The 21695-nt window shown below is 38.1% G+C and overlaps 1 protein-coding gene across 6 annotated transcripts in view; it reads right to left on the bottom strand.

Moving 5' to 3' along the window:
- diaph2 (diaphanous-related formin 2) overlaps window positions 1-21695 on the bottom strand; it is a 373465-nt gene that overhangs the window by 142181 nt on the left and 209589 nt on the right. For all 6 annotated transcript variants that reach the window (XM_055016416.1, XM_055016421.1, XM_055016420.1 and 3 more), the window contains 3 exons: window positions 8259-8360; window positions 5346-5585; window positions 353-482 (listed from right to left, as the gene is read on the bottom strand). In XM_055016416.1, coding sequence (XP_054872391.1) covers window positions 353-482; window positions 5346-5585; window positions 8259-8360 — 472 coding nt within the window. The remainder of the gene's footprint in view (window positions 1-352; window positions 483-5345; window positions 5586-8258; window positions 8361-21695) is intronic.

The following is a 21695-nucleotide window of genomic DNA, read 5'->3' as shown; positions in this document are numbered from 1 at the left end:
ATAACCAATTACGAGACTAACAAAGTAAATAAGCCTGCAGGGATTCCACCAAATGCTTGAGAATAGAATTAAAGTGGAATTAGTTTATTGACAGGCTGAAAGACAGTGTGGTCAGACAAACAACTCTATTCCTGTCACAAAGAAAGAGTGCTGGCTGTCATCAAGGGAAGGAATGGATAAATAAGGAGTTAAAAGTGGTAAAATGTCCTATAATAAATAAGTCACAGTTTAGATTTATCTTCTAGTAGCAGCACGGTGAAGACGTCAGCCTTCCCCAGACACTATTAGTAGAACCAGACTGGGTGCTATGGCAGTGGCTGGACAGCCTTGAGACACAGTTAGAAAGACATACCTCTGCTGGCATCCTCCACATGCTCCAGTTCATCTGGAAACCTCAAAATCTCTGGGTGATTCTCTTCACACTTGTCAGCCAGGAAATGAAGAAGTGTTGTATTCTGACTGATGGATTTAGTGTCTCGGAGCTAAACAGAGAGAAAAAATAATGTATATAGTGATTAACTCACAATTTTGCACCCATTTTCTTCATGTTTAATCACAGTTTTGTTTCTGAGAAAAAAAAACAACATGTTAGCTATATTATCTCAAAATTTAGAAAATGATACCTCAGTGAAGACTGCTACAGTATAAATATAACACCTAGTATGCTACTTCCAAAAAGAAACAACTGCAGCGATGGAAGTGCGCATCCTTTTTTGTTTATGGAGCAGTAATGTTCCTCTTAGATGCTTTGCTAGTGCTATCTTTCAAACTGAACCTAGCATATAGAATGTCTGCTTAAGATGGAGTCAGCCCAAAAAAAATCCAGAAAGGCTTCTCTGATGTTATACATTCAACAGTGGAAATCAGTCCTTAACAAGCTGAACGCAACATCTCAATTCTTAGAAAGTGTGTGAGGTTTATAAAAAAAATTAATAAAATTACTAAAAAATATAAGACCTTACAAATGGCCATAACCAATTACTGATAGCTATATAAAAACAGATAAACACACACACCAATATTCACATGCAGTACACAGACACACATAATGACACTACACCCCTGAGAATAAAGCAGTGAGGCAGGAAAGTTTGAACGAAAGCAGTGCACTGCCTTTGCCAAGTACGTGGATGTATGTGTGTGTCTGTGTGTGTGTGTCTGTGTGTGTGTGTCTGTGTTCATACACTGAAGCTGGGATTCTTCACATCAGTGCATAGAAAACTTGTTCCATATTCATTCCCCACCGTGATTGCCATGCTGTTCGAATAGCATGCTGGGAAAGCTAATTAGCACAACCCACCTCTGTGTACTCATACTGATAATATCTGTGCTGTAAACAGTCTGCAGTTGGACATACCCACACATGTATGCATGTGAGCACTCGCTCACGCACACGCATTCAGGCAATGGCGAACTGAGACAATTATAAGCAGTCAGAGGCGCACCGTCACACACCAACTCAAAAATACACACACGCTTTCATTCGACGAGGATCAATCATTTTCTCACGTTGTTTAACTACAATTTAATTTCATGGATTTTAAATTTTAATTGTTTATTGCTACACCCCAAACTATCATTACTGCACAAAAAAAGTGCATCTCTGGCATACTGATTCCATCTGCTGACTAATATTAGTAATATGTAATAAAGACAGGGGGAGAGGCAAAAAAAAAAAAAAAAAGAAATATTTTAGTTGTGAGTGTTGAAAAACAGGACGTTTCCCTGCACTATAATTGTAAATGGTGTGGTACAGTGGCAGAGTTTATGTTGTATCTCTAGACTGAGTATATTCTCACTGACAACATGTTCTAATAATTTAGCGAGGGATCTTTAACCTGAGTTAATCTTGTGGCCATGCAGGGGAAGAGGATAGGTATTCTGGGGTTTCATTAGGTGCAGTGGGTGTAAATGGAGAGGCCATGTGGCTACACACAATAGGGCAGCCATTACAATTATCTGATGAAACTGGAAGCGTATTAGCATTGTGAGGTGAATAATCCTGACATAATAAAACTGGTCAGAGTCTACAGAGCATGCATAGTCACTCATTCATGAACGAAACTCTCCACTTTCTCTCACCAAACTTGTACATTTAACTGAATATGTAGAATTTAAATGAAATGTCTGGCACTGTATGAAAAACAAACTCAGATAAATTATAAGGACATTAGTTTGTAAAGCAGGAGTTAATTTACTGTATTTCAAACAGTTTATGCTAAAACTAAACAAGTCGTCATTGGTAGGAGTAACACATCCTGTGGAGGGCCTCCGCGAGGACACACTGAATCCACATAAAACCTGAGGTGCTGATGTTAAGTTTCTCACTATTTTACATCAAGAATTTCAGTCATGCAGCTTTGAGGTATCGTGAGAACTGTGCCAAGGGCTGAGGAGTGCGAGGGCACAGGCTGCAATGAGCTCGTCTATGTCAAAGTCCAAAACCATTTTAATCTTAGTCCATCACTTGTCCTGGCCATTTTAAAGTTTGTGCTAAAAGTGAAAGGACCTTCACTGTCAGTGCTCTTGAGCTTAGGAATGTTCTCCACAAAGAGCTTACGCTACCTTAAGTTTTACTTCAGATCTTGCTTTTTTTTAAAACTACCCATATAAAATGCCTCATACTATTTTTTTCTTTTTACAGCAGCCACTTACAATGTGTCTTATCCCATTATGTTTTAACGAGGCGGCTGAATGGAGTGTGCATAAATGTTACCACTTCAAACAAATCTGTTCATTTGAAGTAGATGGAAAAACAATGCTTCATTAGTGTGTTGTTGAAAGCAAAATCTAAACAGAAATATCATTCAATCTCTCATGGCATAAATTGCCTTGAGGTGGCATTATTTGAAATCCCTCACTAGTTAGCACAATACATTATTATACGTATGAATTTAGAGTGGCAAGATATATTACAAGTAAACAAGTCCCTGCTTAAATATCTGCATCAGAAGTGAATAAATAAATAAAACAATAATTTAGTAAGAACAGAAGCAGTGGTGATGGGAATACAGCAGCTTCACATTAACAGCAGAATTGTCGGCCCTTGATTGTTCAATTTAACTTCTGCAGATGGTGCGGCAGCAAAGGACAAACACATTGCACAGGTGCTGATAAAACTGTATATTATACTGAATCACAATAAAGATACAAGTAAAGTAAATGCAGTGTTTAGATATAAAAGCAGTCAAGGCCACTGCTGACAATAAGTTCTGGGAACATTGATGCTCATCATGCCTCAATCTGATGAGGACATGAAGTTTATAATGGTGTCAGTAACTGTAACAATAATTTCAGCTGTAGAAATTGCTATATTTTGTACACAAGGTCAATCTGATGTTGGCTGGATGACTTCCTGTTAGCCAGTCAAGTACCTGATAGACAGCATGTTCTGTTCAACTTAAATGGAGCACGCATCATTGCCATGTGGTCCTTAATTATTAAGGAGGGCCGGTAAATGTGTTTTCCCTTGGTAGGGCAGGAATAAAACCCAAGAGATGCGATATTTATTTACTTTCTGGTCATCCAGCAGATGGATTTTTGGATATACCAAAATTAATTATAATAACAGTCTCTTCCTCTGTATTGTTAATTATCATGCCCATTTTTTTAAAGATATTACTGCGATTTGAAAACATATGGTTAAAAACGTCCCCATAACGTCATTTGCTCACATATTTTTCAAACTAAACCATAGTATTGTGACATGGATCCACATTTCAATAATGTCCTTGTGATACCACAGTGCCAGTTCAGAATGCTGAATATATGTGATCAGGCTGGCTCCCAGGAGATTTGGGTGTCCTTGACCGGACTCGAGGTTGTAGTGGAGTCCTCAAGGTGAAAGGTGAAGGTGGGTCAGCCTGGGCCCTTCTCCTTGCGGCTCATTCCCATCATCAGCCTCCTCCCTGATGAGGCCATTAGGTACCCCAGACCTGCCACCCAGGGGGCCATTTACTTGATTGACTAAAGTGAGAAAGCAGACCTTTTTTTTCTTGTCCATCAATAATGGTCCAATCAGCCCCCTGAGGCGTTACCAGCCTCTGACACTCCACACTGATTCAGTCAGCTTGCTGGAATACCAAAGGTACACTACATTCACTAGAGTAAAGCCCTTTCTACATCAAATACGCGTGGAAGGTGCTGGCTGCTGGAATTCACACATAGCTCTTCCATACGGAAAAATGCTATGTTTAGTGTTTTCACATGCCACGATGGTTTACTGTGACGCAATCATTCGGCATAGATCCGCTTTTGTTTCCCCTCATTTATGTAACAGCTGTAGCACTGCTACAGAACAGAAGAGAGTTTGAGAAAAAAAGACAGAAACATTTGAGAACCAGATGCAGCACAAGGAGGAGGTTTCGCCCCTGATTCAGAATCCCCTAATAACACAATAAATACTAAATTATTGTATTTGCTGCACAGCATCACAGTGCAGAACGCAGAAAAAAATGGGATGTTTTTAAGCGCTGGGCATGTTTCAAACCTTTTCCTGAAGAGGTTTTCCTTTAACTGTTTCTATGTAGTGCTAGAAATTCTTTAAAACTTAACTGTAACTTCTCCAACTTGAACTTAGCACATTAATAGAATTTTATTTGAAATTTTTAAAAATTTTCAAAAAGTTTTTTTTTTTTTCATATCTTTAAATAGCAAGTGCAACAATATACAAAATCACAACGCCGGTTAATATGGTCAGTGCTTTGGTTCCTATGTCTGTACATGACTATACATCCTACATAAATCTTGTACAGATTCAATTGAAATAAAGCCTTGTTTGGCCTAAAAAAGGAAGTTTTAAAAAAAACTGCACCATTTATAGACAAAAATATTAAAAAAACAAAAAACATGTCATGTTACACTGATTTATGTAAATAAATAACAAACAATAACAACTTCCTGACTATAATTTCCTACTTTTAGAGCCACCTTCCTCCTGTGGTATCATTTTAAAATCAAAGCAAGAACCCTGTTTTCATTGTAACCCGAGTCACCCTCGCTTTGTGCGGCAGCTGACAGCTTCGTTGTGCTTTGTATAGTTGGGTGTGCATGGCTGCCAGTCTTCGCTTTCACACCTTTGCGTGCTGTGATTTTATCTGGCAGTGAACACACATTCTGTCTTCCCGGTAGTTCCACACTTCTTAATATTTGTTGTATTGAAACTGTTTTATTTGATTGTCGGCTAATCTCAAATTAGATCAAAATAGAGTCGACTAAATCAAAATATATTTGAAACCAATGTGTTTTACCTTTGAAACGTGAAGTAAAATGAACAATCACAAGTCAGCCACTTTACATTTTAACATTTTGTGAACACGGTTCTGTGTGCTCTAACAGTGCGTCACCTTGCAAAGAAAGCTGATGTTGAAGCCAAACGTCTGGGCGTTCCTCGAGCCAGCATTCATGTAATTGCCAACCAGCAGTATCATCTCCAGGAGTTTGTGGAAGCCTTCACTCTTCTTCACCTCTTCACAGGCGAATGTCACATTCATGATGTCTGGTCGGATGTTATTCACCTGCTCCTCAAACGTCAGCTTAAACAGAATGCCGTTGAGTCGTGGTCGTAGGAGTTTAACTGAACTCATCTGAATGTAGAAATAATAGTGAAAAGAAACAATATTAAGTGACTTACATTGTATAAAAACAAATATCCAAGGCCTAGTTCCAGATTATCATTCAGCTGAAAAAGAAATCCTACTTTTTTTTTCCACTTTTTTATTTATTTAGATGGAATAATTGTGTGCAGCTCACCCATACTTTCTTATTGCATTTATTTAAGAAGCTTATCATGAAGTTTTAATTTATTTATATGTTAATTAGTTATTCATGAACAGTATGTATTTATTTTGAGATAAAGAGTTTGTGCTGACTGTCATACTATTAAAAAGTTGTCACTCTTGTTTTTCTTCTTGATAGAGATGCTTGACATACTCGGCCTTTCTATTGCAGTAAATTAAAATTTGAATTAAAAGTTTTGCTGTTGCCCCCATAACATAACCATTTAAAAAAAAACAACATCCAAAAAGATACAAATATTCTGGGCAATGCAAGGAAAAAACACATACTTTTGTGTTTATTTTACAGGTACTTATTTCTTCCGTTAACACTTGACAAATCTACCCATTTATAGGGGCCCACATTTTTGCTATGCTAATCTGACACTCAATGAGTAGGCAAGTGAGTGCCACCATACATAAAATATATGAGCTCATTATATGCATGATCCACCCTGAAAAACACATGTATTAAGAGCAGCATTTCACTGATTGGAAGCAATTTGTTGCTCACTTGACAGGGGAATTGCACCTTGAAGCCATAGTATTTCTGAGACAAATAATGAACATCTATATAGGAACGAAAATGATATGCCATATTTGCATTAAGGCACAAAAGGCTTTGAAAATCTAACTGTTAAGCTTCTCAATCAAGAATTCTGCTACTTGCAATCTCAGGGACATCTGAAAAAAAAGGTGACACAATAGCTGTTAAAAAGGTGAGCACGCAAAGACAGAAAAGAAATCCGATAAACTTTTACCGACTTGCCATCACCATCATGTTGAATCTCTGGTGCAATTACGGCTGCCGCTAATAAACTGAAAATCAACTACCCTCTTTAGCAAATGGGATTTACCCATTTCCCACGTCCCTCCTGACTTTTATATGGATAAAGGAATTTCCCATTAAACAGATTTGTCATAAATAATATAACAGCCCCAATCAATACTTGTGGACTTCGGAGTGGAATGATTGAAGCAAAAAAAACCAAAAAAAACCCACATACAAAAAACAAAGGGAAACAAGAAACAATCGCTATTAAGGAAAGGAATTAACACAAACATGATATGTGGCAACACTCACACACCCACAATCCCACCCAGGCCCATTCCTCGCACAGACGACTGTTCATGCACACATACACACACACACGCACACACATACACAAATCCAAATAAGCGCACACACTGATTTGTATACAATAAGTAGAAATCAAATTGAAAGCTGGCGACGGCTCTGGCAGAGAAAAGCTTGAACATGGTTTATTTCCCAGGGGAACCAAATATCTCCGCAATGAGGAGCTTCTTCATCATTGGGGAGATATATGATCACACAACTCTGGTGAGATCACGAGGGAAACCGCCTCCCTCTGCTTCGTTACATCTTCTAAAAGACGCAGGTAAAAAGCCTTCAACAAGTAAAGAGAATAACTAGTGTGATGGAGCACACCGGCGACCCTTGGCTCCACCTGAACATGTCTTTAGTAAAACTGCATAATGTACCTCTATGATCTTGTTGTAAAGTTAGCTTTAAAGATAACACTTCCTTTAACTGTTGCCTTAAGTGTTGGGGTATTCATTTGGTAAATGGATGGCAAGAGCAGTTAATTAAAAAGTAATTACAGCTGTAACTAAGTGTAAAGGTCAGAGCAGCTTGATGATGTACTCCCCTTCTCCTACCACAGATTTACAGTAACTATTCAACCCCGCCTTCTCGGTCATCAGCAAGGTCTAATCCTAGCGAGAGCATGGGCTAATGTGAAAAGGCAGGGGGTGAAGTTGCCAGTGCATGCAAAACTCCAAGGCTGCCAGAAAATAAAAATAGGTTGATGATACATACGAAACATCCTAGTGAAAATATCACAGAACGAGCCTTAACGATTGTGTTCCAAATCAAGTACTTGTGTGAAAATAAATACTATTGTCAGGAGGTTAGAATCCAGATATACAATGTGTTACCTACATCATTATTTATCTCACTACTGCAAAAGACAGAACTTTGGCTGTTCATGATTAATTGATTAGAGGATTGGGATACATCACTACGGAAGCTGACTACAGCTGCAGACTTTTCAGAGAACTTTATTACAGACAAGATATATAGCCTTGGGGTATGATTTGCTCATGAGACAACATTGACAGCTGATGTCAAAATATGATGTTCGTTAAGTTCTTGATCAAGTCAAAAACACTTTTTTCATAGCATGGCCTCTGTCCTTTGAATGCTGGGTTACCAAATTGACTTTGTTTTAATTAAATATGCCGTCTGTATTGTTAGATGTTGAAATTAAAGACCATTGAATCATCTGGGGATGAATCAATTTAAGGTATCCCAATGTCCAAGCTATACCACTGTCTAAACCAAAAATTAAATTTCTTAATTGTGCGTGCTATTCAAAGTGTTTGACGAGAACAGGGAGTATGACTGTGTATAATGTGTGTTCCCTTGTGGGAGTCCTGTAGACACCAGTAAACTTTACTCACCACAATGCCAAATTGCTCCGACTCTACAAGCTCGTCGTATTCACCCTTTAGTTCCGCCAGCGCACTCAGCTCTTTCTGCTCCGGCAGGTTCTTTATCAGGTTCTGCAAATGGAAGAACCCACGCAAGCGCACACACACAGACATAGAAACACACACACACACACACACACACACACACACACACACACACACACACACACACACACACACACACACACACACACACACACACACACACACACAGGAAGCTACTGTTAATGCAAATCTCATTTTCTGTCCACATCGGGATAAAAATCACCTCACAGACGAGGATGACCGCTTGCATTACATAGCGGGGAAAAAAAAAAAAGAGTTCACACAAGCAAAGAGTGAATGTGTTCTTTTTCAGCTTGCCTGGGTAGTTAACAGTTAACACTTTTTTTTTCTTTTCACAAAAAATGCCATTTGTTCATATGAGACAGTTAAAAGGTTAAAGTTATATATGAACTTGAGCCTCTGGATGCACATTCCTAGTGCTATGGAAGAACAACTACTGACATTTAATGCTTTTAATACATCCAGAAATGGACACAGACAACACACAAAACAGTCAAAGTAAATCATTTTGATCATGTAAATTTATCTTCGTTAAACCCGGTTTCACTAAGAATGCACAGAGGTTTGTTGATTGTCTCACAGAAAAGTGAGTAGATAAGGTCAGATAATCACTGCTCACTGTTGGTTCTTTGCAGTGGGAGTAGTGGCCCTTAGCCAATTACTGAACATGTCAGGGACCTTCAGATAGCAGACCTTCTACGGTATAATCCACATCACCTTGCAACTGTCTATAAAATACATGCAACGGGTTTGCCACTAATTTGCTACTGCATGATGAATTTCCTTTGCGGAAGCAGGGGAAAAAAAAGAAAAAAACTGCTGGTGGTGAGGTTGAAGATTAAGATGGAGATGAGGAAGATAATAGGAGGGGCTGCGTTTTCTGTAAATGTTAATTGTTTGTGTGAAGGTCAGCCAAGTTAATAAAATTGACCACAGCGACTTTTCCCCCTCTTTTTCTCAGAGGAGAAGAAGAGGAAGAGCTGCCCTTTTCCAGGTCTTCACAAAGCTTCCTTCCTCATTAGCCCCCCAAATTTATTCAGCAGGAGCAGACTGGCGCAGGATCACGTGGCCAGATGGAAGCCCAGACAGGAAAAAACAGAGAGCAGACACTGCTGCTGGGCCACAGGCCTGTCTGACCACGCTATAGACCTCAGCACCCATCACAGACAACACAGCCGTAGAACACTGCCCACTAATGATGACATCGCTGTCCTTCCCTCAGGGAATTCAGCAATATAAAAAGTAAGCCATAACGCAAGCCATGCAGTCCTGTTTGGTATGAAGCCATTAAATGAAATGTTACTTGTTTTTGCCAAAGCCCCAATTAGGGTCTGCGGCAAGCATCGGTGCCTTAATAATGACGGCGTTTGATCATATCAGCAAAAGCAGAAAGCATTGTTGATAGCATAAAACAAAAAAACAACAACATTTGTGTAATTGGAACTGTAAGGATTATATTGAAAATAAGCGATGACTAAGTACCTTTTCTGTAGATCCCAGCAATGGAAGCTACTGTAATTATTCACTGATGACCTTAAAGGAAGAAACTCTTCCTAACTCTGTCTCATACCTGATGATTTCATAAATTATTGGCAAAGGGAAATTAACATAATTTAGACTATGTTCTTTAGAAATACATGCTCGAACTGTCTGAAATGCTAGTTGAACAGGCTTTTGAATTTCCCTTGGGATTAATAAAGTATCTATCTATCTATCTATCTATCTATCTATCTATCTATCTATCTATCTATCTATCTATCTATCTATCTATCTATCTATCTATCTATCTATCCATCTATCCATCCATCCATCCATCCATCCATCCATCCATCCATCCATCCATCCATCCATCCTTTAGGAATCAGGATTTCGTAAACTACACTGATTGATCCCACTCAGACTGAAGCGTATGTAAGTACAATTCCAAATGAACAAAAACAATGTGCTGGGAGAGAAACGGAGAGCACAATGTGATGTGAATAAAGTTCTTCTCCTGACATTAGCAGGTGGATTAGTAACGAAGTTCTCTGACAATGTATCACTGGCTCAGAATAAAACAACATGAGTGCAGAAGCAAATCATTCATCCATTGCAATAGTTATTGCTAATGCTGTGGCAAATCCAATTATTTAAACTGTGCTTCTCTGTCAAACAATTAGAGGTATATTTTTGTAAGTCTTTCACAATGCCTTTCCATTTGAGTTGAGTCTGGTTTGGCACAGTATAGAAATGAAGGAGAAAAGAACCCAGTCCATTTCTAATATCGCATCTTTCTTTCTTAAGTGAAGTTGCCCTTGTATCTACTACTTAGGCGTGCGACAAATCAAAGGCAACAATATACAAATGTGCATAATTACAACTGTTAGTTGGATCTGCACCTTTCAAAGTGGAAAACATACGTAATTACAGTATAAGTGGAATTAATGCTTTGAAAAAGGTGAAAGTAATCTACAACAATTCAAAATGCGACAACTGAATGCAAGTGAAACAGGCAGAAAGAAGACAAGGTGGTGGAAAATCGAATCCACCTTGTGCTTGTCATTTCATTTGTCTGTCATCTTGTTAATTATCAGAAACCCCATAGAGTACAATTGACACAAAGGCAGCACCATATGTGTGGCAATGTGGGAGACTGGGTGATGATGCTGGGCCAGACTCCTCACCGCAGGCCACCAGACACACACAGCAGTCTAGGAGAGATTACTGGAAGTATGCTAGCAACACTACACATTCATTTATCGCCTTGGGCGAAGATGAAGGCGCTACATATTAGCACATGTGCCGTGACACAACACAGGAAACAGCAAACTTGGTTGTTCAGGTTAAAACCTCATAAATCCTAGTATGTCAGTGTCAAACTGTGGGCTGGATGTGTCATAAAAGTAAATAAACTGAATAAGTGACAAGAATAAGGGTTTACTGAAGGTAAAATTTAGTGATGCTATGTATTAAGACTTGATGCGAGTGGAAAATACGTATTTTATGGAAGCTCAAACATGGGAACATTTAAAATCTTCCTTTGATCATCACAATTCTAATAGTGTACATTTTATTTCATATTCATCCTTCAAAATTCCATTTTATTCTGTTGCATAATCATAAAAAAAATCACTCAGCTATGTTCCCCAATCAATCAATACAGATGAATCAATTTATCTTTGCCTGGGACAGTAACAAAACAGTAGCTTGTGCACAATTCATTTCTGTCAGTGTACAAACGTGAAAACACAATGCATGCGTGCTTGTCAAAACGTGTTAAATTTCAATTTGTAGAATAACCATAACACCAATGTGCAGCCAATTGTTAATGGTTGTTATTCTAAGTCTTAAACAGATTGGGATATCATTGCACACAATACTCAATCAATTTATTGTAGATTTACTGACAGCAGGTCAACTCAAGGACTCAGAGGGAGACTTGCAACGCCGATTCTGATGTTTCCCCTCACAATCATTTAGAATTATATTATTTAGGGCACAAACATAAACAAAATAAATGTAGTAGATATTGGTGAAATAATTGCATTCGTGCTATGCAGACTGAGGAAGGTCTGTACTTGAGGAATGGAAGCGTTTGAGAGGGTAAAGGAGAGTGTAAAAGTAATGAGATACAGGTTATGGTTCACTAAACATTTGTAGAGGATGACAGTATCTGTAGGGCTTTCACTTCCGTACTTTGATCTCTGCTGCTGTCAGCCAGCTTCCAGGGAATCAAGTTCACAGTTTCACAGCATCCAAAACCCATGCCAAGCTAATAGAGTTTAAAGGGCGGGATTGGGCATGCATTAGCCATAAACCTAACCAAACAGTTTCTGACACTACATGTTGTTAAAACAGTGGGTGGTGATGTGGTGCAAATGTAAAGTAAAAAAAGTACAGAAAAGCTTTGATATTAAGGTTAAAATAAATATCAGTGACTGTGCACATCGTTTAATATTTTCTACAACAATAAAGAAATAAGTAAATACCATATTGTGTGAAAGAAAAATCACAAGTCTACTTGGATCGCCATTTGAAAGTCTGACTTGGATCTACAATCTGCACAGTGCCTACTTTACCCATAGCTCATGAAACGCACTGAGAGCAAAGAGGAGCATATTCCCAACAGTAATGTCAAAATGATAAAGAAGCCCAAGAAGCCTTAAGATACAGTCTGAGACACGTCAATCGATAAAGCTTTTCTCAGAGCAATAAAGTCTTTATTAAGCTGGGTTAAATAAAGGAGAAAGGAGAGAGAGTCACCTGACGTCTCAAAGATGATCTGAGTAAACTGTGTTCCTTTCTAAAAGGCCTATGGGAGGTCTATAACAAAGACAGAAGAAGAGCCATGTCTGCCATGTGCTTGACAGATGTGATTTTCTCCCTTTAATTGATTTTCTCCTCAATTTTGGGAGACAGAGAAGCATGTGGTATTCTGCCCATGCCTTGTGATGAAGAGCAACATGGGACTGCCATCTCCCTGCCGTGACACCTCAGCGGGCTCCCTACCTGACTCATGGTAAATCAGTGAAGGCTTCACTTTGAATCAATAACACAATAATCAACAGACAAGAAGACTTCTCAACTTTCTGCAAACCGTACTTCTCACACCAACCCTTGACAGTTTGAATTTAAAAAAACAAGAAAGACATTATCAGTAATTTCAAACATTTTTTTTTCTCCAAAATAAGCTTAAGAGTCAAAAGAGAGAGAAAATAGTAACTTTCCACATACTTTGTGGGTGCAGACAGCATCCATCTCAGACAAAAGGTTACCAACACAGAAGCGGAATCTGAATATGTGGAACAAAGGCTATCAGGTTGAGTTTTTGTCTGTGAGAATGAGGGCAGTGTTGACAGATAATGCTGTGCCTACCAAATGTTCATGTTCAACACTGTTCATTTAAATTTTGTACAAAAACAATACTGATAAAGTGCATCCATTTTATCATATTCGTAATCACATGTAACATATTTACAATTATGTCTTTTTCTCATAAAACATTCATTAATATAGCCTGACAGTTCCAACAATTAGGATTAGAAGCAACATACTAGAAAAAAAATAAGAAAAAACAACAATAAGGAATGGCAAATCTTGTCTCAGAGGTAAATATGTTAAACAATGCACATCAGTCATACAGGCTGCATAGTTGACAGAATGTACATCCTGCCAAACCACACAAACACCTCAAATCTCACTGTGAGCAAAGCTACAGTGACAGATTGACAGGCAACAAACTGAGTGTGACAGATTCTAAAATCGCATTAAACTAAATGAGAAATGCAGTCTAAGAGAAAGACATAAACACAGAGACGAAAACAGGTTGAGAGAGAGAGAGATGGGGGGGAGGGATTAATTTGAGGGTTGGGGCTGGAAACCCTGACAGACTTTGTGTGACATTAAATTTGTCTTTTAGAATATATAAATAGGGGATTTTATTTATGTATTTATTTTTTAAACGTGCACACCTGAGCACTCACATGTACCATGGAGGGTGTGAAGGCGGATTAAGAGGGAAACTGAGAAGGCAAATACAGGTTCATATACAAAAAGAAAAGATATAAACAGAGAGGCAGAATTTGGTAAAGAAAGAGACGGACAGAAATGAGCGACGCTGACATAAAAGAAGTAAACAAAAAAAACAGCGATAGCACGAGATAAACAAAATGCTTTTCAGAGCTCATCCACCCCCACCTGAATATGTGTGAGCACTTCAGAACTTACACATTAAAAAAAAAAAAAAATATTAACTGATTGTGAACATTGCTTTAAAATGTGAATTCACATAGGATCACACTTCATTACAATAAAACAGTTTTTACGAAACACTTGGAGACAAATTGTATGCAGAACATTTCCAAAGAAACGCATGATAATAAACGTCAAGGTAGAGAAAAGTGGATGAACTCTACTGCACTGCTCTGAAATTGTCTCTCATTTGTGAACATTCCTCTTTTGCAATGTCTCATATAGTCATCCTAATACAGAGCTGGTATATGATGAGACTGTCAGTCAAATAAGAAGAGAGCCAGCATGCAAAACAGTAATAGAAATTAATTTGTTTGTGGACTCTGCTGTCTGAGAGTGTCTCTTTGAGTGATGTGCCATCTGTCACAGAAACAAAGAGACAGAATTGGAAAGTGAAAACAGAAAACTAATTTTTACTCTGTTAAGAAAGCACCCAGTATGCCAGAGGAGGAGTGGCATAAACTGTACATAATCAAACTTTTAGCTGTTGTGCTATATGGTGCAGTACTTTCCAAAGCATCGTATACATTTGAGAGAGTGTGCGTGCATGCGTGCATGCGTCAATCAAAACAATCAAATTAATTCATATGGATGTACATATTACAAAACAACACATTTATTGTCTAAGGGAGGGAAAACAGAGGAGACATTAAAAACAAACAAAAAAAAGTTAGCGATAATAATTACATTTTGGGTGGAAAAAATGCAAATTTTAAGCTTTAATAGCCTGTGATCCAAGTGCAAATGCATTCAGGATTTCTGCAGCCAATAAAAGTGGCATAATACAGGTGGGTAGAAACTATATCTTTTTTCTCATTCCATTGGAAATGAAACTATATTAAATTGCATTAGTGTGCAAAGAGCAAAAAATAGACCTAAGACGTGCTGTAAAATAACACAGAGATAGGTGAGGCTTATTTTTGTTTCTATGAATATCATCGCTTCAAGAAACTCAAGGGTCGGGATGATGACATATATGTTAAAATGAGTGTCTTTTCTGCTTTTCTTTGATATTCTTACTAGTGCATTTGCACACAACATAGGGCAATGCTAATTACAAATGAATAGCAGCGGTGCAGTGTTAGTCATTAGCCTTTCCTTTTGAAAAGAAGATGGGGTAATATAAAATACATTGGCAGACATTAAACATTAAGAAGCCACTCTGATATTCTGCAAAACAAGCCCCCAGGGCCATATCATCTGCTGACGAGACTTAGCTTACCACACACACCAAAAACTGGGCGTGCTAAAACATTTAGTGATGACTCCCTCATTTCAAGCAGCTTGATCATATGGCATGTTCTGAGTAAGGGTGGGGAAAAGAACTGCTCTGCAGCAGTCTAAAAACTGTGATTACAGTTTGTTTGAAATGAATTCTCAGTGTGCTACGCTGTGCAAAAAATTTGAGGTCATGCAGATGCGAAGACTCATATTTGTACGAGATTCGTTCCTGAGCATGACAACAACCTCAAACTTACAACCATAGAACTATCTTCGGCAACAAGAAGAAGTGCTGCAGCAGATGGTGAGGGCCTCACAGAGCCCTGATCTTAACTTCGTCTAGTCAGTGTGGGATTACATGAAGAGACAGAATCAACCGAGACAGCTTAAGCCCACAGAACTGTGGCAAGTTCTCAAAGATGGCTAGAACAAGCTTTCTGCCAAGTACCCTGTAAAACTGTCCACAAGTGTATCTACCACTCAACCACATAACCTCTTGTTTTAGGGGCAAAGGGCAGTCACACCAGATATTGATTTAATTGAGTTTTGTTTTCTGTTTCCTTCACTTTCTAATAACTTACCTGGGAAAAAAAGTATTAATGACTTTATTTTTTCAGGGTGTTCTGGCAACCTTTGGCTTTTGGCCTTGACCTTGTGCATAATCCTAAAATTTGTCTTCCACTGTGTAGTGGAAAGTCACTCTAAATATTGATTTAATTGAGTTTTGTTTTCTGTTTACTTCACTTTCTAATAAGTTAACTACAAAAAAAGTATTGATGACTTTATTTTTCAGGGGCTTCTGGCAACCTTTAGCTTTTGACTCTGACCTTGTACATAGTCCTAATATCTGTCTTCCACTGTGCAATTTGCCATGACTGCTGGTTAACAAACAAAAAGAATGGCTGCTATGATTTGCATTTGTACCTATTACTTTTATTTGTGCATCTAAAATACACAAAGTTTTGAGAGATTAAAGGTAACACAGACTTTAAATAGATATTAGTGGGTTCGGTGTGCCAGGTAATCCAAAAAACTCAACATATGGAAAATAGCCACATCCGATCAAAATGACCCACATCCAGTCTGAAGGAATGGACAGAATTTGAATCACATACTTCACACAAACCACATATCTATGCAAGCATGAATACAAAATGTATTAAGTGTATTTTAATGGAACTTTTGAACTTCAATGGCCGATTAAAGTTGCCTAAACTAAATACAAGCCTTTGTGACTGTGCATTAGCTCTGATCTAGTGAGGTCAATGTTGTGATGAGCTTTGATGTGACATGGTTAAATTATAAATGGGCCATAATTGGACATCACAGGGACTCAGCAGCTGTAAAACTATATATAGTGCATGAGCAACCACAGGCTGTTTTTTTTCTTGATGGAAGTAGAAAAGCTGATTAGACCTGGAAAAGCTTGTATTTGCCCTGGGGGAGCATTAAAAGAGGGAATGCATGTATTGTACACAACTTAAGAATTTAAAACTGTGATCACAAAGAACAATTTTCCAAGATGTGCCAATTAAGCAGCAAGGGAATGAAAGGTAGTCCAGCAGAGATATTATGTGAGAAAAATAAAGAGAAAAAGTGGCAAGACAAAAGAAGAAGCTGTTAGAGCTTGGAGAGTGTACTTGCTAAGCATTAATCTAAATTCCTAAAAACCAATACCACTTAATCCCCCCTATTGTAAGGAAGAAGTCTTCCTAACAACGCCTTTGGAAACAGTTCCTCTCAGAGATTGAAAACCATGTGTAATGCAATAATAACATTTGTCAGCCACTTGAACTCTTTTTTCAATTTTACTCTCGACCATTGCCACAACAGAGGAAGGTTTGTCATTGAGATTACTACAGATTTTCAGCTACCTTGAAAGGGAAGTCCCCACAAAATATTTTGTCACTGGAGTGGTTGAAATAATTTGGTCTAAATTGTCACTACTATATTGGATCCGAATACAGAAATTGCAATAAATCCCCTGACCAAATAGTGAAAACAATTCAACAAAAGGAAAATTACATAAATGTCACATTCTTACAGAACTATGCAAACATAAGCAACAATTTTCTTTTGTTTGCTAAAATACAATTAGCTCAGGATAACTAACAAATATATATACGTGATAATACAATAATGATTATAATACATTTTATTGTATTTCTTTCTATTTTGACTGTTGGTGATATATATATATATATATATATATATATATATATATATATATATATATATATATATATATATATATATATATATATATATATATATATATATATATATATATTTTTTTTTTTTTTTTTTTTTTTTTATTTTTTAACAGTAACGTGAAACTGGACGCCAAGAGCTTAAAACACATATAAAACACAAAACATGAGCGCTTCTCTACATTACAAAAAAAAAAAATCTGTGGGCTGTATTTGAAAACTGTCAAGGAATAACAAAATTATACCAGCAATTCAGTAAATAATAAATGAATGTATTAAGACACTACAATTACGCTCTCAGCTCTGTTACAGCATAGTAACCCTGACAGTGAACTATTATGAGTAACTTGCTGCATGTGTAGCGGTTGATTACACTATAAACTATTCTAGTTTACAAGTGCTTATTAATAATCTGGGCATTGTTTGGCCTCCTTGTGTTTCATTGGCAAGAGCTATAAGGGCATGGGACCAAATACCATCATTATGCCAGTTAAGCCTTCTCCCTGGGGGCAAAGGGGCTGTGAGGGACTTCTGGAGAAATTGAAACGCCAAAGGAGAGCCAGCTTAAGTCAATAACAGCAAGGTCACGGGCATAGTCACATCATGATTTAAACAATACAACTGAGGAAGAATTAGCCAGATGCAACTAAAAATAACTAGGGGCTAGTTCAGCACTACCAAACTAAAGGCAAACACAATGCAACCGGGCCCCTGAAGCCCAGAGCGCATGTGCCAGACTCTTCCCCACACAAACAAGTTCTACAGGACCCTTCCTTTGCTGCTTCTGTTGCTCGCCAACAATAGCAGCGAATAGCTTTGTGAGCCTGTCAGCCCTTTAAAAGCAGACCTTTGCCAGGTTTTCTGAGACTCAACCTGTTATCAGTGAGCCAACACGTATTGTTGTCTTTCATTGTCCTCCTCATCTCATTGTTATACAGGGTATGGTGGAGGGGGGACTGAATTCAATGAGGCTGACCTGATATATAAAAGTGACCTCTGTCCACCAGCACTATGAATATTGTATGCAGATGAGAATCAAAGAGTGAGAGAGAGGGCGATAGATTGCATGCAAACATGCCTGTGTGTGTGTGTTTGCACATGTGCAAGGAGCAGACACACATTTATTGCTTGCATGATAAATGACACAGTCACGTAGGGACGTGAAGACAGAGGGGATAACTGACACTGTCTATCCATTTGCATGTTATGTACGTATGTTTGGATGCCAGCTGCATAAGGATGAAAATAAGTATGGAATTGCAAGGATTCATATGGAGCATGGATGAATGGTGAGAGCCAGGACTGTCTGCCAGCATTCAGGGATGTGTACATCATCTCCGAGGCGTTGATGGGCCCTAATGCAGAATAAGGAGAGCCAATCAACTCCTATCTATCCACTCTGCCAGGGTGACACATTGTAGGGGTACTTCAAGGCCAGCGCACTGCCACATTCTGCTGACAAATCATTACATTAGACATGTCGACGGAGAAGGAAGATAATAAGATTGAGTTACAGAGTTTTAGATGCATTACGAACACCTCTTGCTTCCTTGATTCCTTCCGTTTTCACAATTTCTTTCATTTATCAATTCACGGCTTGATTGTCATCGCTGAATTTTGGACAGTTTTGCACTGTCTTATTTTTCTCCTGTAACAAGCACAACAAAACCAGTCTAAACAGAGCCTTTGTTTATGAGAGGTGTCCATCACTGGCCACAAACACAGGTGTGCTTTGTCAGGCAGCTTGGTGAAGTTTCACCTTTTTAAAGATGAAAGTGTTAATTACTGCTAATGAGTCACATAAACTGATAAATTACCAGTCATTGAGAGAAACGCTTGGATATCAAACCAACATAAGTGTCACATTTGTAATGGAAAACTGAAAAAAAGTACAAATAATGACAATAGGCTAATTAAATCCGTGTCAGCAAAGCCTTTTAAACTACTGAATAACAGCTACTAATAAAAGCACAACAACAGTTAAACAACAGCTGATCAAACATAATATATGTTCCATCTTGTATATACTGTACTGTCCAAAAGTTGTAGGCACCTCATAAATTTGCATCCATGATGCAGTACTATTAAGAGGGCATCTGATCAGCCACAAATATATGCCAGGAATAATGTGCTAATAAAAATAAGCGACTGACACAGGTTACATCCACAATATAACTGTGGCAAGTTCTCCAAGATGCTTAAAACAACCTGTGCAAGTGTACCAAGGACAACAAGAACTAGAAGAACAAATACTGAGTTGACTTTGGTTTCTTCTGTTCTTCTGCAAGTAAATACATAAATAAAAATTATTCATGACTTCACTTTTCATTCTATCTGCACTTTATTTTTAGTTTGCAGTGCTGTATGTATAGTATACCCTTTACTACAACAAGCTTCTTTCATTTTCTACCCCCCCCCCCGATCAATTCCATTATTTACCTTTATTACTGTAAATGTGCAAAATCACCCACTCTATGTAGCATTAGCAAGACGGTAAATGCATTGCCTTGTATTATTGCTATGCATACACATCTTCCTTCTCGGTACGTGTGTGCATCTGTCCATGTGGATAAATGGTGATTGGCGTGTGGCTGAAAGTGGGTGGTGTGGAGTGATTAATCAGCATAATGAGTGTAGATGAGCACTGTGCAGATGGAGCCCACACTCAGGACTGTGTCACCCAGCAGGAAGTCTCTTTGCTCTCCTTCAGTGCCGCTGTATAGCGTTAAATATAGCTATAACTGTATTTCTTGGGCATTTGTCGCTTGTGTCCGTGTTTAATTTGTGAGCTGCATGATCCTATTATATAATCATGTCACTCGTATTTCACCAGGACGGTTATCTAAGTATACAATTAGCAACATTTTCATATACATAAAAATTAGCAATGATAGCTTTGTGTCCCTCTCATACTAAATGACATTTTGAAATACTGTGTGGAGCAAAATACGCTTTCAGTCTAACGCAACATGGCATTTGACACACTGGTGGGATACAGTGCATATTTTGCCGATGTGTTCAAGCTGATATTGACAGAATGCAAGCAACTTTAGATCAACAAATTCACTGCTTTTGACTCAGACCCATGCATTCAGCAATTACTATATTGCTTATCAATAACATATATGTTGCTTCCATGTCTCCCACTCAAATTCTACTTGTATCTAAACCAAAAGTATGAAATAAAATGTACTATGATCAACCTTAAATGTGGCATGATCCGCAATTCAATAATGGGTAAAAATTCAAAAAAGAAATATGCCACAAGCACTCAAACATTTCTGAGAAACCTACATTTTTAGTGATTCAATTATAATTTCAAGCAATCCACTTCATATTAATAATCTTACATTATAAATTATTAGCATATCTGCAGTTGAATAATTATAACTATACATACAACTATGTGTGATGCTTCGAGTTTCATTTTGCTACACAAACAAGTACCATTGTAATTGTAAAAAAAAGACTAAAACAAATAATAATAGTAATCTAAATGGAGAAACCACTGTACATTAATAGAGAAGTAATTCTGACTAGTACAAAAATATACAAAAGAACAAGACAGACATTGTATGTTGGGAAGTAAATAAGCATTTTTTTGTTTAAGTGCTGTCTTCATTGTGCAGGCCCGGCTTTAGTCTGTCTTTAGAAGCATTATCTAACCAGCAGCCACACTCTTGCCAAATGTGTGCTCCTTCTGCACCGATAAGTTAACTCAGTTGGTCCTCTCGCCTCCCCCTGGACTTTGTGACATTAGCTTGGCTCCCAGATGCTTATGCTGACTCATACACTTGCTCTCATGAGCCTCGTTGAGCCTGCCTCTTTGTTAGCAGCCTCACTGTCCTGCTTCACATTTATTAAAGAGGGAGATGGAGGACGTAAACGTGACAATTGAAAGTCTGTCAAGGAGGATGACTAGCTGCTTGCCTGCGGAAACAGAAACATTTCTTTTTTCTGTGTGACTAACCCTGACCACCTGTCATATCAATAACATCGCTGATTCACATGCATTTTTTATAACTGTGAAGAAAAGGAACAAAGGTAGCAACAGCTGCCAGTATCTGAATACCTGCATCACTGAGGAAATCTGAGAGTAGATGCTGTAGCTTTTTCTTGTCTGTGTGCTTTTGTAAACATTTGGTCATTATTTGTTAATCACTGTCTTGCTCGGCGTCGG

Source organism: Amphiprion ocellaris, chromosome 13 (assembly GCF_022539595.1).
Source record: "Amphiprion ocellaris isolate individual 3 ecotype Okinawa chromosome 13, ASM2253959v1, whole genome shotgun sequence".
NCBI classification, from domain to species: domain Eukaryota; kingdom Metazoa; phylum Chordata; class Actinopteri; family Pomacentridae; genus Amphiprion; species Amphiprion ocellaris.
This window is presented reverse-complemented; position numbering and strand designations above follow the sequence as displayed.